The 13968-nt window shown below is 38.7% G+C and overlaps 1 protein-coding gene across 1 annotated transcript in view; it reads left to right on the forward strand.

Moving 5' to 3' along the window:
- The first annotated feature begins 4921 nt into the window (after positions 1 to 4921).
- Positions 4922 to 13968, forward strand: part of CD247 (CD247 molecule) — an 81102-nt gene continuing 72055 nt past the window's right edge. Inside the window, exon 1 of the mRNA XM_019528690.1 lies at positions 4922 to 5090. Within this exon, the coding sequence (XP_019384235.1) occupies positions 5033 to 5090 (58 nt within the window). The 5' untranslated portion in view covers positions 4922 to 5032. The remainder of the gene's footprint in view (positions 5091 to 13968) is intronic.

Consider the following 13968-nt stretch of genomic DNA (forward strand, 5'->3'; position numbering starts at 1 on the left):
GTCTTAAGCCTACTTTTTTTTCTCCTGGTCCAATGGGTCACCTATACTGCAGTTAAAATCAACAAAGACACACAATCAATTTTGGGACCTGGAACATCAGGACCCTCGTGAACAAACCTAATAGTGAATGCCTAGAGTGCTGCACCGCAGGCATGGCTGGAGAACTCAGGTGACATAACATTGACATTGCACTGAGTGAGCCCCAGCAAGCAGGAAATGGGCAACTTAAAGAACAAGGAAGTTCTTGTTCTGGAAGGGTAAACAGGAAGGAGAATGCCGGCTTCACAGAGTTGGTTTCGCCATCACGAATTAACTCATAAACCAACTCAATGTGTTCCCTATTGGAATTAATGAGCGCCTTATGACTCTCCATCTTAAACTGGCAAGCAGGCAATACATTATTGTTATCAGTGCTTATGCTTTAATCCTGATACCAGCTGATGAAACCCAGGAGGAATTCTACACCAGTCTTAACCAAGTCCTTTCTGGCATTCTGGGGGGAGACAGACATTCTTTTTGGTGGTTTTGACACCAGAGTTGGAAGGGACTCAAATCTCTGGAATGGAACCATTGGTAAGGAAGGAGTGAGAAAGGTCAGGTCAAGTCCAATAGCACCATCCTCTTGACCAAATGTGTGGAACACAGACTCACCAACTCCCTACCAAAAAAGTAGGCACAAGACATCATGACAATACCTGTGGTCCAAGCATTGGCATTGGTCATTGTTTCTGCCTGGGGTTGCAAAGATGTCCGCATAACCTGAGCCATGCTAGGAGCTGACTATTGCTGGACTGATCACCGATTCATCTGCTTGGTAATGTCATTCAAACTGGTTTTCAAACGGTAGCTGTAGCAGAAGCAATGCAGACAGAAGATCAGTATCAAAGGACTCAAGGACCCAATCAAGTGAGACCTTTTCCATGAAAAACTGGCAAGTTTCAACCAACAGCAATGGGAGAATGTTGGCAGCCCTTGGGGTGCCTTCAAGTCCACCGTCATCAGTGGCTAGAAAGACATTCTTGGATTCTCTACCAGGAAACATCAAGACGGGTTTCATGACCAGGAGATCCAAGTGTTGATCAACTACAAGCACAAGGCCTTATGTGCTTGGAAAAATGACATCAACTCCAAGCAAAAGAAATGGAATCACCAACAAGCCAAGGCAGAGGTCCAAAGGCGAATGCAATATGAAGAACAGATGGTGGGAAGACAAGGCAAAGGAGATTCAACATCTCACTGACATCTGTGATATGCACAGTTTTTTCAGGCCACCAGAGCCATCTGTGGTCCAAGCACTCAGAGACCAATGCCCTTGAGATGTAAGGTTGGAGGAGACCTGATGAAAGAAATAAGAGCCATCAATGCCTGTTGGAAGGAACACTTTGAATACCTTTTCAATCAAGACCCTATTGTTGCCAAGAGTGTTCTCAACTCCATCCTGCAACACCCAGTCAGAAATGATCTTGGAATCCCTCCAACCCTTGACAAGGTAAGGAAAGACATCAAGCAGATGAAGAATGACAAGGCATCTGGAGCTGGTGGAATTCCTATTTAAATCTTCAAGCAGGGGGGAGAGGAGCTCATATCAAAGCTCCATGCCCTCATCTTAAGGATCTGGAATGATAAGGAAATCCCAGATGACCTCAGGCACACAATGATCATGATAATCTTTGGGAAACAAATATGACTATGGAAATTACAGAGGGATTGCCTCGATGTCTGCCACAAGAAAGATCATTTTGAGAACCCTCCTAAACATTCTCCTCCTACTTGCTAAAGAGCTTCTCCTGGAATCTCAGTGTGGGTTTAGGGCATCTGGAGGCACAACTGACATGATCTTCAAAGCTTGTCAGCTGCAGGAAAAATGTCAGGAACAATATAAACCTCTCTACATGGCCTTCTTTGACCTCACAAAAGCCTTTGATTCTGTCAACTGAGAAGCACTGTGTAGGATTCTTCTGAAGTGTGGATTCCCATCAAAATTCATCACCATTCTCTGCCTGCTTTATGATGGTATGTGAACGGTAGTTTTCAATAATGGATCTATCACAGATCCCTTTGAGTTTAAGATCGGAGGTAAGCAAGGCTGTGTCATCGCTGCAACACTCTTCTCGATATTTCTTGCTGTGATGCCACATCTGACCACCAACAAGCTTCTAGTTGGAGCAAAGTTGAAACTATGAAACTAAGTTAAACTACTGAATGGATGGTAAGTTGTTCAATATCAGCTGACTTCAAGCCAAAACCAAGACTACCCAGACCACAAATCATTTAGCTTCAGTAGGCTGATGATGCTGTAGTCTGTACTCGTTCACAAGCAGACCATCAGGCAAATTGTTGAAGTCTTTACTGAGGCATATGAGAAAAAGGGACTCACGCGTAACATTCAGAAGACTAATACCCTCCATCAACAAGCACTTAATGAACAGTCCCCAGCTCCACTAATTCAGCGTCACGGTGAGACTCTGGAGAACACTGAGTATTTCCCATACTTTGGAAGCCATCTCTCACAGAAGGCTGTCATCTGTGAAGAAATCCAACATTGCATCCAAGTGCAGCCTTTGGATGGCTGAGGAAATGGGTGTATGAAGATCGTGACATCAAATCCGAAACCAAGCTCATGGTTTATTAAGCAATCATGATACCTCCCTTCCTGTATGGAGCTGAGATATGGACAACATACATGAGAGACCTCAAGTCATTGGAGAAATACCATCAGTGCTGCCAGTGGAAGATCCTTCAAATCCAGTGGGAAGACGGATGTACCTACATTAGCGTCCTCTCGCAAGAAAACAGCACAAACATTGAGGCGATGAACATCCAATATCAACTTCGCTGAGCCAGCCATGTCATCCGGATATCCAACTCCAGACTCCCAAAGCAAGTTTTATTCTCCCAGCTCAGTCAAGACATATGAACTCTCAAGAGGAGGGCAGAGAAAGCACTTCAAGCATGTCCTCAAGGCCAACTTAAAAAATACAACATCGGTATCAACCCGTGGGAGCCTATCACCAAGGACTGCCCCAAATGGAGGAAGAGTCTGCTGCAAGGATCTCAATACTTTGAAACCTTATGATGGTAGCAGGAGACAGAAAAAAGGAAGTGGCAGAAACAGTGTCACGGACCGAACCAAGGACCCAGGACCTTGCGTGGAAATGTGCCTGAGCTACAACAGTGTGTCGATTCTGGATAGGCCTCATCAGCAATCTTTGGACCCACAGATAAGACAAAAATGGAAGGTAATTGCGAAAGGCTGATGATGATGACCCCTGGGAATTTCTCTCGCCCCTCCCACTGCTATACATTCCTATGCTGTGCATAGCTTATTGCACTCCCGTTACTCTTAGTTACCATGTTGTACCACCAAAAATAATTCCTCTCCTTTTTATTTATGTACTTCTGCTAAAATCAGTGGTAAAACATAATCTCCCTGGGGAGTATTCAGGGAGAAGGTTGCTATGACCACAGCTTGGGTACCACTTTGTTTCTTCTGTCCCTTTATAAATTCTGGATCCTTGCCCTGGACACCAGATTTCCTTTCCAGCTCTGCTACTATAGACTAGCTATAGTTTCTAGGTTTCATTTTTTTCTCTTTGTACAGTGGATACTGTACAGCTTTGCTACCCCATTAAGCTTGTAAGGCTAGTTTCATTCTTTCTAATGCACTTTGAAGCCTTCAGGTAAAAGCGCTATGGAATGACTTAACTGTATTAATGCAATGACTGGGCAATATCCAGATACCTGATTTTTGTTCTTGAGACCAGCATCTGCCAAGTTACTGTTCATTTGAACATAGTCTTATCTTATTGCTTGATTAGTTAACTAAATTAGAACCAGACTACTAAAGATGCTTTGGTGTTCCCCATTTTATTCTTTTATTTTGAATTCTTTTGAGTAAAATTATTACTGGCTAAAGGTGCTGTGTTGTGATTCCTGAAAAGCCATATTCATTTTCAGACCATAAGCTGGTCACGCTTTCTCATGCTGTACCCTGCTACTGTGCTTCAACATCTGTTATGAAAGGACCATTTCAAGAGATGAGAACGTTGTTCAGCCCCAGGGCCCACCCAGTGCTTTGCTAAGAGTTGCAGTAAATGTAGCCTTGAAACTGTGATGCCTTTTGTTTTAAGGTATTGCATCTTTGTATTTCTAAAAACCCACAGTGTAGATAGTGTTCAGCAGCCATTTTGTTCTCATTGTTTTTGTAGCCTGTACAGACAGAAGTAGAGTCTTAGAGAGAACACTGTGCATCTCCTCCTTTCTATATTACAGCAAATCTGAGAACAAAATAGTAACTGGATTTTGCACACAGCAAAAACTCTTAGAAAATAAAATATGATACGTTTGAATCAAAAGGCAGTACAGTTTCATAGTTACACCTAAAGGACCAATGAAGACAGTCCTTTTTGTCATGTGGACTCTTGTCTACAGAAACCGAGACCAACTCCTTTTACACAGGTCACCAAATAGCCATGAAAAACATCTTTTTGTCGCTAAAAGTTGGATCTGGATTTGAATCGGTGACCCAGAGATAAACTGTTCCATATCCCTTTGCCAATCAGCTCAGCCATATAGATGTCCAAGGAGTACTATTTTTATATCTTGCATTTTTTATCATCCAATTATGACTTACTATATATTGGGTATAGAGTTATACATCTCTTTTGAAGTGTGTGGGTGAATATCTTACCAGATGTACTTTGTAGGCCTCTCTTAGGAGTTCAGATGTTGCTGAATTAGAATTTCTGAGGATCTGTCAAAAAACTAATATATAAAAGAAAACCCCAAACATCAATACCAAGAATAGAAAACCCAAACCTCTAAAGCTTCCTGGTTGTAAGGCAAATGAAGAAGGAAGTGTGTGTTTCGGCTACATTGCCAGCAGGTGGACTCTGACAGATCTTATAGACCTCTCACTTCCTGTGGAGGCAGCCAGAAGAACAAAGCCAGTAGAGGTGCCTTTTCTCCTCATCGTCCCACTAGCAGCTAAATTGTGGCCTCTGGCCCCCCAACACAATCTAGGGGGAGCAAGATGAAGTGGAAAGGGATTGTTATCTCCGCCATCCTGCAGGCACAGCTCCCAATTACAGGTAAGGCAGGCTTTTCATATTTCAAGGACTTATTTTAAAACTCTTTTGAGGTGGAGAAAGAACACAATGTTTCTGTCAGATCCCCGCCCATCTGGCACCAGTAGAGTATCGCTATGTGAACCTCTACCATCCCTGTCCTCCTAATTATGACTAGTTATGCACTAGTTCAGAACCGGGGCTGCAAGACTTGCCAAAAATGAGGTCTTTGCTATATAAAAAAAATCCTTTGGATGGTGGGGAGGGGAGAAGGAAGAACAGCAGCAGCTACCTGCAGTTGATAAGGCCTGCCTTTGTTGTGTCAGAACAAAAGACGTGACAGCTGAATATCATTTTGTAATTAAACAGCGTTTTTGAGCATCATCCCAACACCTCTCTCTCTTGTATTTAAGAAATAAAAAATTGATATGCTGAGTGCAGCCGCTTCCAATAAGCTGCCTGAGAGAGGCCTTTCATTTTGCTAGATATCGTTATTGGTGCATTCGTCTTAAGGGCCACTTGGGTGTTTGAGAAATGTCACACCCTAGCAGTTCAGAGGCTGCTGTCATGATATTAGGAGAAAAGTAGAGCCAGTTATTTCTCCTATCCCCCATCTTGTTACCTTTCTGTATCTTTGCCTTCAGCAGTCACAACTAATTACAGTGAGTAAAGTTTTCTTGACTTTTTGTACTTACTCCGTGGTTGTGTATGAATCAGTCCAGTTTGAGCTGACAGTGGAGTGAGTTTGGCATGTCTGAACTTCCACAAATTAACATTGAGATTAGTTTTATAAATCTGAATAGACTACAACAACAAGTGAATGTATGTGACAGATACAGCACTCTTATGAGAAGTTTTGAGGACCTCTACATATTTTCAAATATACAAAGTTTCTGGTGGTTAGCGAAAAATCCAGCATGCTCGCTAACATGGTGGGATAAGCTCCAGTTAATTTGTGGATTTTTCACTACATTAGCATTATCTACATTAAGTGTCCGCCCTTACATTTGTGTTACTATGCAAACAGTTGTGCCTATTATAATATTTATATGCATGCACATAAATTGCACTGTGTTCATAAGTAAATTTAAGTTGACTTCAATGAGTAGGAAAAGTGCTTTTCCCCAATCCTATATAGAATAATTTGAAAATGATGTTCCAAGGGGTGGCAATCTTATTTTTATAGATGCATGAAGATCTGGAAGCAACTTAAGGGTAGAAAGTGTCTGAAAAGGTCCTTTTCCTGATGATCCTCTTTCTTTTTTTTTCTTTTTTTAATAAATAGAATATCAATATTTAGCATGTTTCAAGTTCGTATTGTACTTTTCTTTTTAGCAAAAAAGCCATATTAAAGGAAATATATCAGGCAATGTAATAAAATCTGGACATTTCTTAAGCACTAGTCCTATCAAGACCTTTCTGTGGAACAATCTTGGGAATAGGCATACTCACAGGAAGAAACTATTTGAGAATAATACACAGCGCACCTAATTTTCATATACAGTTCCCATTGACTTAAATAGAGCTAGTTGTTTATGTATCTAAGGGCAGAGTTTTTGGCTGGATTTTGTAATATTAGATAAACCTTTTCAGTTTAGGATTAAATGCAGAGTTAGAGTAAGGATTCATTAAATCATTCTACTGATGTATTGATACACTAATAAAGATGGGAATTCCAAACCACTAATCTAGGTTAAATATTTTAACAGGCAAGTGAATTTCTAGGAACAGACTACAGATCCTAAATTAAGAGTCCCTACAGTTGAATTACATAGTGAATGTGTGTTGAATACGCTGTTGGCATGTTCTTAGAGAGAAGTATGTCTTTATATAGAACAGGGTCACTGTAAGTCATGATGTGGAATTTTCAATGGCATATTACAATGTATTCAAACCATGGTGCTCAGGATTTTCAATTTACTTTATTATAATAAGGCTTGGTTTTCTCACAAACCACTGTAGGGAGATTTTTCTTCTTGTACAGCTAGTCCACCAAAAGGTGCTGGCTCCAGGAATGGTCCTTGTTGCTCTTGACAGCATTGAACTAAATGTGTGAAGCGATAGAACCCATTTTTAAAAGAATAATCCTAGAAGTGTATCAGGTCTACAAAATTCTGATTACAAATTCCAGATGTTGAGTGGTCAGTTCATGCCCACAAATTTGAAGGTGGTTGGCACTGGAGTTTGATGAATTACAGGGAGAGGAGCTGCTGCTGAAATTCAGACCCAGGTTCAAATTCTGATTTCGAAGAGGTCAGGAGTGCTTCTCTAGAGGGCCTAGTTCAGGTCTCTAAATGTTTCATTAGAGGGAATTTATCAAAGAAAATAAATGCACACTGACACTCTAAGCTGGGCCATTTTGTTTATTCTGCTATTTAGGGAAATTTAAAAGATATTTTTTCTACCTATAGTAAAAGGACCCCCCAAACAAAAAGCTCCCTGCAGTATTGCAGTAACGATATGGCAGTGTTTGAGGCAGTATTTTACAGCTAGTGCCTTTATTTTTCTGTAAGGGTGAACAGGTTAATTTGATATCCATGTGCAAGAGTTCTAAAAGGGCTCTCCTTCCCCGTTTTCCACTCTTCCTTGGATTCAGTCTCAAATCCTGTATTAAACATAACAAGGCACCAGACTATTTTTGCCAGCTTTGTCGAAGCTAGAATGTATCCACCCTTGATAGATGTTGCCTGAAGTCAACTCAGTATTTTGCCGTCCTGTGTAATCATCTCTTCTACCCATAGGATAACATGAGACCCAGGAGCCTTTGGCTAATCACCACACAGGCAACAGGAAGAAATGGGCAGGGTTGTGTTTTTAAGGTTCTTTTCTTCATTCCTTAGAAGTTTATCTAAAAGACCTGCATTAAAAAGAAAACACTTTACAACTATATACAGGATACTGAAACAAATGTAAAGGCTGACTATTTTTGGTTACCACTCCCCGCACTGTCTGTGCTGTCTTGGTCTACCAGAAAAATCTACAAGGGACTTAATTTTATAGTACTGTGCTTTTTTTTCTGTTCACAATGATTCATTAATAATTCATGACAAAAACTCAGAATTGGGAGGTTACTGTATCAGAGAAAATGCAGGCAAATGCAGCCTTTCTTTGTTAAGGGCCATTTGTTAAGCTTCAGCAGTGAAATGTTCTATTTCTTTAGTGATTGTTAATGTTATATGGCAAGTGCTTTCTATTAAAACACTTGTATGCTAAATTCCTAATGAGTGAGAGAACAGGTTAATGATCACACTCCTGCCTTTTGAGTGCTCTCTGTATGGAGAGGGTATTGAAAATGGAAGGAGCCTTCTGAAAATATATACTTTTCCATTATAAGTTTACCCTTGTTAGATTGTATTATGGAAAGAGGGGCTGAGTCTTTGCCTCAGGAAAGCAATGGGAAATTTGGTAAGGACTTCAATAGGATTTAGTTAGTGGTTATAAATTCCTATAACATGCACTTTTGATGCCGGTTCTTTGTGGTATTCTCTTATATAATGTAACATATCCTTATACAACGCTTTGAAATAATATAAAAATTCCAAAATAGTTTTGAACCTCGAAAAATAGCATCTGAATTCTAATTAATTCCATGTTTAAACCAGTGATAATTTTACCATTCTTCCTAACTTGAAATTATAGTCCAAAAACTATTCCTCGGCCCCAACAATGAAACGGAAAATTGGTTCAGAACTTGGAGTTTTGTAGACCCATAAAATACATCAGTGAAGGAACAGAGGGGGATATATTAAATAAAGTATATAGTATATCTGCTCTATTAATACAGCACAGATAAAAGACATGAAATTTAAAAATAATAGAGTATTTTAGCTGCTAAAAACATCTGTTTTGTGTGTTCATATATGCGTATGTAAAATATTTCACTATTGTATAAACCTGACAATAATCATAAGCAACGTTAAAATTTTACTGATACTTTTTTATTGCTAAAAATAGTTTATGCTTTCCTTGAACCTTGGAGAAGCTGAGTTTTTACAGGCTTTTCTGATGTGCATTAATGTATTTCCTGACATTTAGAGACTAGCTTTGGCTATAGTTCTGTTAATTAAAATTCAATTCTTCCCCTTTTAAAAAGAAAAAGTACATGTAATTTGTACCCTTTAAGGGATGACCTTTAGAATCAACTTTTTCAAAGAGGGAGATAAAGGTATGTTATATGAAATTCAATATTGCCATATGCAACTGGTTAATATTGACATATACAAACTAGATATATGTGCTTTCAGATAGATTGTTGAGTTTTCAGTTCCTCATTCTGCAAATGCAAATATTTATTGAATGCACAACACCGGACAGTGAGTGTGTAAGTTTTTAACTGGGCACAGTGAATATGTGTGTCCTAGAGTGTTTGCAAGCAGTTTACAGAAATACTGTGGGTATACTTTCTCTCCTCTCCTTCAGCTGGTTAACTATTAACATACAAAGAATCATAGCTGACTGCTAAACCTTTAAACACATGTTCACGCATACGCACATATGCACATATATATACACACACATATTGATGCCCGTGCAAGTTTCATTTTAATAAGAAGCTAAACTGATTTTAAACAATATATGCCTCAAATATTTTATCTCCTTGTAAAGTCCTAAGAAGAAACCACCCCACTCTGAAGCACGCTATGTTTTTTGTTTATGGTCTTTCCTCATAAGATAGGGTTTTTCCTTTGCATTCCAAACAATGGTGGTCAAATTGGAGAGAAAAATGTAACTAAAAAAAGTTACAGGGAAACTGAAAAAGCAGAGATGCTGCTACCTTCAATATTGGTTTTAGTATGTAAGAAGGATGACCTAAAAGTTTGTTAGTTGGACCAACTAGGTTGCAAAGCTTATTCAAATACTGTAGCGTAAAATATTAAATCTTTTTTGTTAAATAAACATTATCTTGCTGAAATACTTCAGTTCTATCCATCTGGCTTTTTTTTTTTTTTTTAGAGAAAATAGCACTAACAGATTTGTGAAAATTGTAATTAAAAGGAAAAGCCACCCAAGTAACTTTTTGCCCTTTGGAGGCTCAGATACTGTGAGGAGGTAGAGTATAAGAATTGAGTTAGAGATGAATAAAGATTGCAAAAGGAAGGATCTATCCGGTGATGATAAAAGTTACAGTAGAACAGAGCAGTTTGGTAGTGGGCTTTTACCAAGCCTCATGGTTTCATCACAAGTCTCCGTAATAATAATTGATTAATTATAAAGGTTTCAAAAACAGAAAGGAAGTAAAAACCTCACAAATTATTTTTAAAAATCATCTCCAGATTTTGTAATCCTTTAGGTAAGCAACACTGAAAATACATTCCTTGACTGGGAAATTATTGACAGGGAACCAAGGGAAAGGGAATTTCCATAGCTTCCCTCAGTACAAATACATTGCTGGAGTTTGTTTATTAGGACACACATTTTTTAATAGGAGTTGAGAAATAGTTGCTTTTAGCACTCCCGGTGAAATAGGCCACTTTCATGAGAGTGACAAAAAAATAATTCTGGAAAAGGTATATTTTACCAATGTTTTTAGGGCAAAACTCATTGCCAGTGTCTTCATTCTGGATTGGTTCCAAAATATGAATAGTTAAGAGGAACAAACAAACAAAATATTCCTGTTAGAAAGAACAGACGAAAAGAAACTATATTCATTCTGCAAAGAATGGGATAAAACACTGGTCAGTGGCATTCTAAGATGGTAACATCGTGAGATATTGAGTTACCTGTATCGTGAGGATGTAGATACTGGATAGAGAACAGAATTGGGTGAACATTTAATCCTTGTTTTTAATAGTCAAATTCTGTAATAAATTTGTGACACCCATTTTGTATTCACTTCCCATTGGCATTAGAGAGAAGGAGTTTTACTGGTATGTGTTCATCAAACAAACCGTAAACCCTCTTGGGCAAATTGCCAATCCACTTAGGTGATAAGTTATTTAAATAACATGAATTTAGCTAGTGAATAGTGAGGACTGACAACAAGTTGTTCACAATCAATACTGTTAATATAACATTCTTTAAAAAAATAAAGACTTGAGAAAGCAAAAAGACAAGCTAAATTAATGAGGTCAATTGGCTTGCCAATTTTTTGCTCACTTCTTAGAAAAAAAACATTTTTTTTAGCACAGATGGAACCTTATTTGAAAATTTTCAGCCATGTAAGATTTGTTACTGTTTCCCATCTCCCTTCCTTTGGGATATATTTCTTAATGAAACTGACAAGATTTCTGATTCTGCTTTCTGATCTTCATGGATTTAATCTTATAGTCACCAGGAAATTAGCACACACAGATTAGAAAATATAGTAGGGTTGTGAAGACATAATATTTGTGTTGCACATACTCACATTTTGGAACGAGAGAGGTTTTTTTGCAGATAATCCCCAAAGGAGATCACTGCTGATATTGATTTTACGTGGAAGATGTTCAGATAATATGGGGATGGGCACAAAACCTTCAGACAGGTAGAGCTAGAGAGAGGGGAAAAAATGACTTTCCTACCTAAGATTTCCACTTTAGGTTTTTGATCTTTTGGTTTTTATTAGTATGTCAGTAACTATCCATTTCAAAATACAGTGGCTGCATGGCTCTAAAGGTCTGCCATTATAGTTGAGTCAAATTTCTCCTTCCAGGGTTTAAAATTCAGCTGTATATATTTGTTATGAACTGAAGCCTGCAGTATAAGATCTCAGCTCAGGTACCCAATCTGTTTGGTTTTTTAAAAGACATCATGCAATCAAACCATCTAGCTATTTTTGAGTTATAATAGTCAAAACAAAATTAAGTTCTTTCGCTAGGGGGATTAATTTGCCAGCATTGTCAGGCTGGTACCTTTCAGTGGCACACAATTTGCTGAAAACATTTAAACAAGGATAATGCTGCATTGCACAAAAATGTGATTTCTTTTGTTGTAAATTGGTCCTTAAAAATTGCCCTTCTTATTACTGATTTTATGACTCAGCGCACTGTAATAAAACACCATCATATTTATGTGCTATGGAACTCAAGATATTTTTAAAAAATATGGACTGCATAGCCTCAGACAAATCACTAAGGGTCCCAATCAGATCCCTCCAAGCAGATTTTTACAGCCACATGGAATTCCAGTGCTTGTCTGGGTACATACAAGGATTTGTCCTTGCACTTCTGATTACATGATTGGACATTACACATGCTCCCTGTTGTTCCTGATGTCTGTTTCCCAGTTTGCAACTTACTGAATAGAGTAATACTGGTGAACCTAAAGGGAATTTGTAGGGCTTAACTTACATATTTTTGTATGTAAAATATATATAAATATAAACTCTTTAAGTAGTTCAGGTGAAAGTTACTTTACAGAAGTGCGAGCACATTTTTTTTCATTTCTTTTGGTGCTGTTGCTTCTTACCTGAATAATTCTCAGGAACTGTATGAATCCCGACTATTTGCTTGGTCCGCTCGTATTCCTCATTTAATTTGTGTCAGACGATCCAAATCATGGAGTCATAGGGTGTGTCTACATGTTGCCATATGGTGATGTTGCTACAGCGCCGTGCTTCCTTTTGGAAGTCCTAAAGCCCAGCATAGTAACTGCCTATACTGTGCTGTGCTCATAACGCATGGTTAGATTTCACTGCTATGTCACCCTAGTGGCATGCTAAAATGAGGGCATGCACTGCTACAGCAATGTAGCTGCTGATCATGTGTAGACCCACATGATTGCTATGTCGCCGTAGTGTGCCATACGGCAACGTAGCATGTTGCTACGTTGCTGTAGGGTGGTGTGTATATGTGCCCAGAGAGTCATAGTAGGGCTGGAAGGGACCTCCAGAGATCATCTAGTACAGCCCCGTGTCTGAGGCAGGATCAGCTCTTTCCAAGCCATCCCATATTAGAAGTATCTGTTCTCTGATTATCAGTATGGACCAAAATCATTTGCTTGCTTGTTTGCTTCACCTGGTTTCCTAGTCACATGTTCTTTTCACTAGTAATGGTCCTTTTCTGATCATACTGGTTTCCAAACCATTGATTTCCTGTTAGAAATTTGTTAAGCCTTCATCAAGTAGAGAGAGACTTGTGCACATATTTTACTAAGGCTGGTCACATGAGTAAAGTTATGAATGTAAGCTAAGTCTTTGCAGATTCAGGCCCTCAAGCCAAAGGAGAAGTGCTGGTAAATTAAGCAAATCCACTGTTTATGAAAGTGCTTGCTCCAGTTCCCTTTTCCTGCAAAGGAGGGAATGCATGGTACCAACACTGGAGTCACAAGTTGCTTCATTTTTCACGTAATAATTTTTGGCTTAAGCAGTTTAAAAGCAATGGTTTTTTAAATTTGCTTTTTAAATGGACACACATACCTGAACACCTGAACATTGTTATGAACGTGATCCTGCTAGGACCTGAGAAGACTGAGGGTCTGGTAGAACATTGTCTTTAGTTGGCAGCTGAAGCTGTGCTTTACTTTCAAAGTTAAGAGCAAAATAGCTTATTAAAGGTATCTTGAAAGAAAAATCAGTTCTCAGCAACCATTAGACTTAACTTCTACGTCCACTTCAGTTTAAAAGGGTTTTTTAATGGTGCTGGAGGGGGATTAAATGACATGTGTATATTTAAAGAAATATCCACTGCTTATATTACATCAAATAATAACTAATCCCAATCAAAGGCTTTTTCTAGTATGGCCTGATCCTATCTGCTTTTTCCAGTTTAGCAGCAAATCAATGGGGCTTTTTCCTTTTATACATGCACAGCAGAATGGCACTGGGAATATACTGAAAGTGGAAAAAACACCCACGACGCAATACAGAAGCTTGACTAGGGTGCACAAGTCAAAGCAAATAGTTTTGGATTGCAGCAGAACAGGGCAGTTCCAGTTCCAGCACAATAACTCGTACTTTTTTACATTCTTTAATAAGATAAATAAG

The sequence above is a fragment of the Crocodylus porosus genome, unplaced genomic scaffold (assembly GCF_001723895.1).
Source record: "Crocodylus porosus isolate Cpor-Errol unplaced genomic scaffold, CroPor_comp1, whole genome shotgun sequence".
NCBI lineage: Eukaryota > Metazoa > Chordata > Crocodylia > Crocodylidae > Crocodylus > Crocodylus porosus.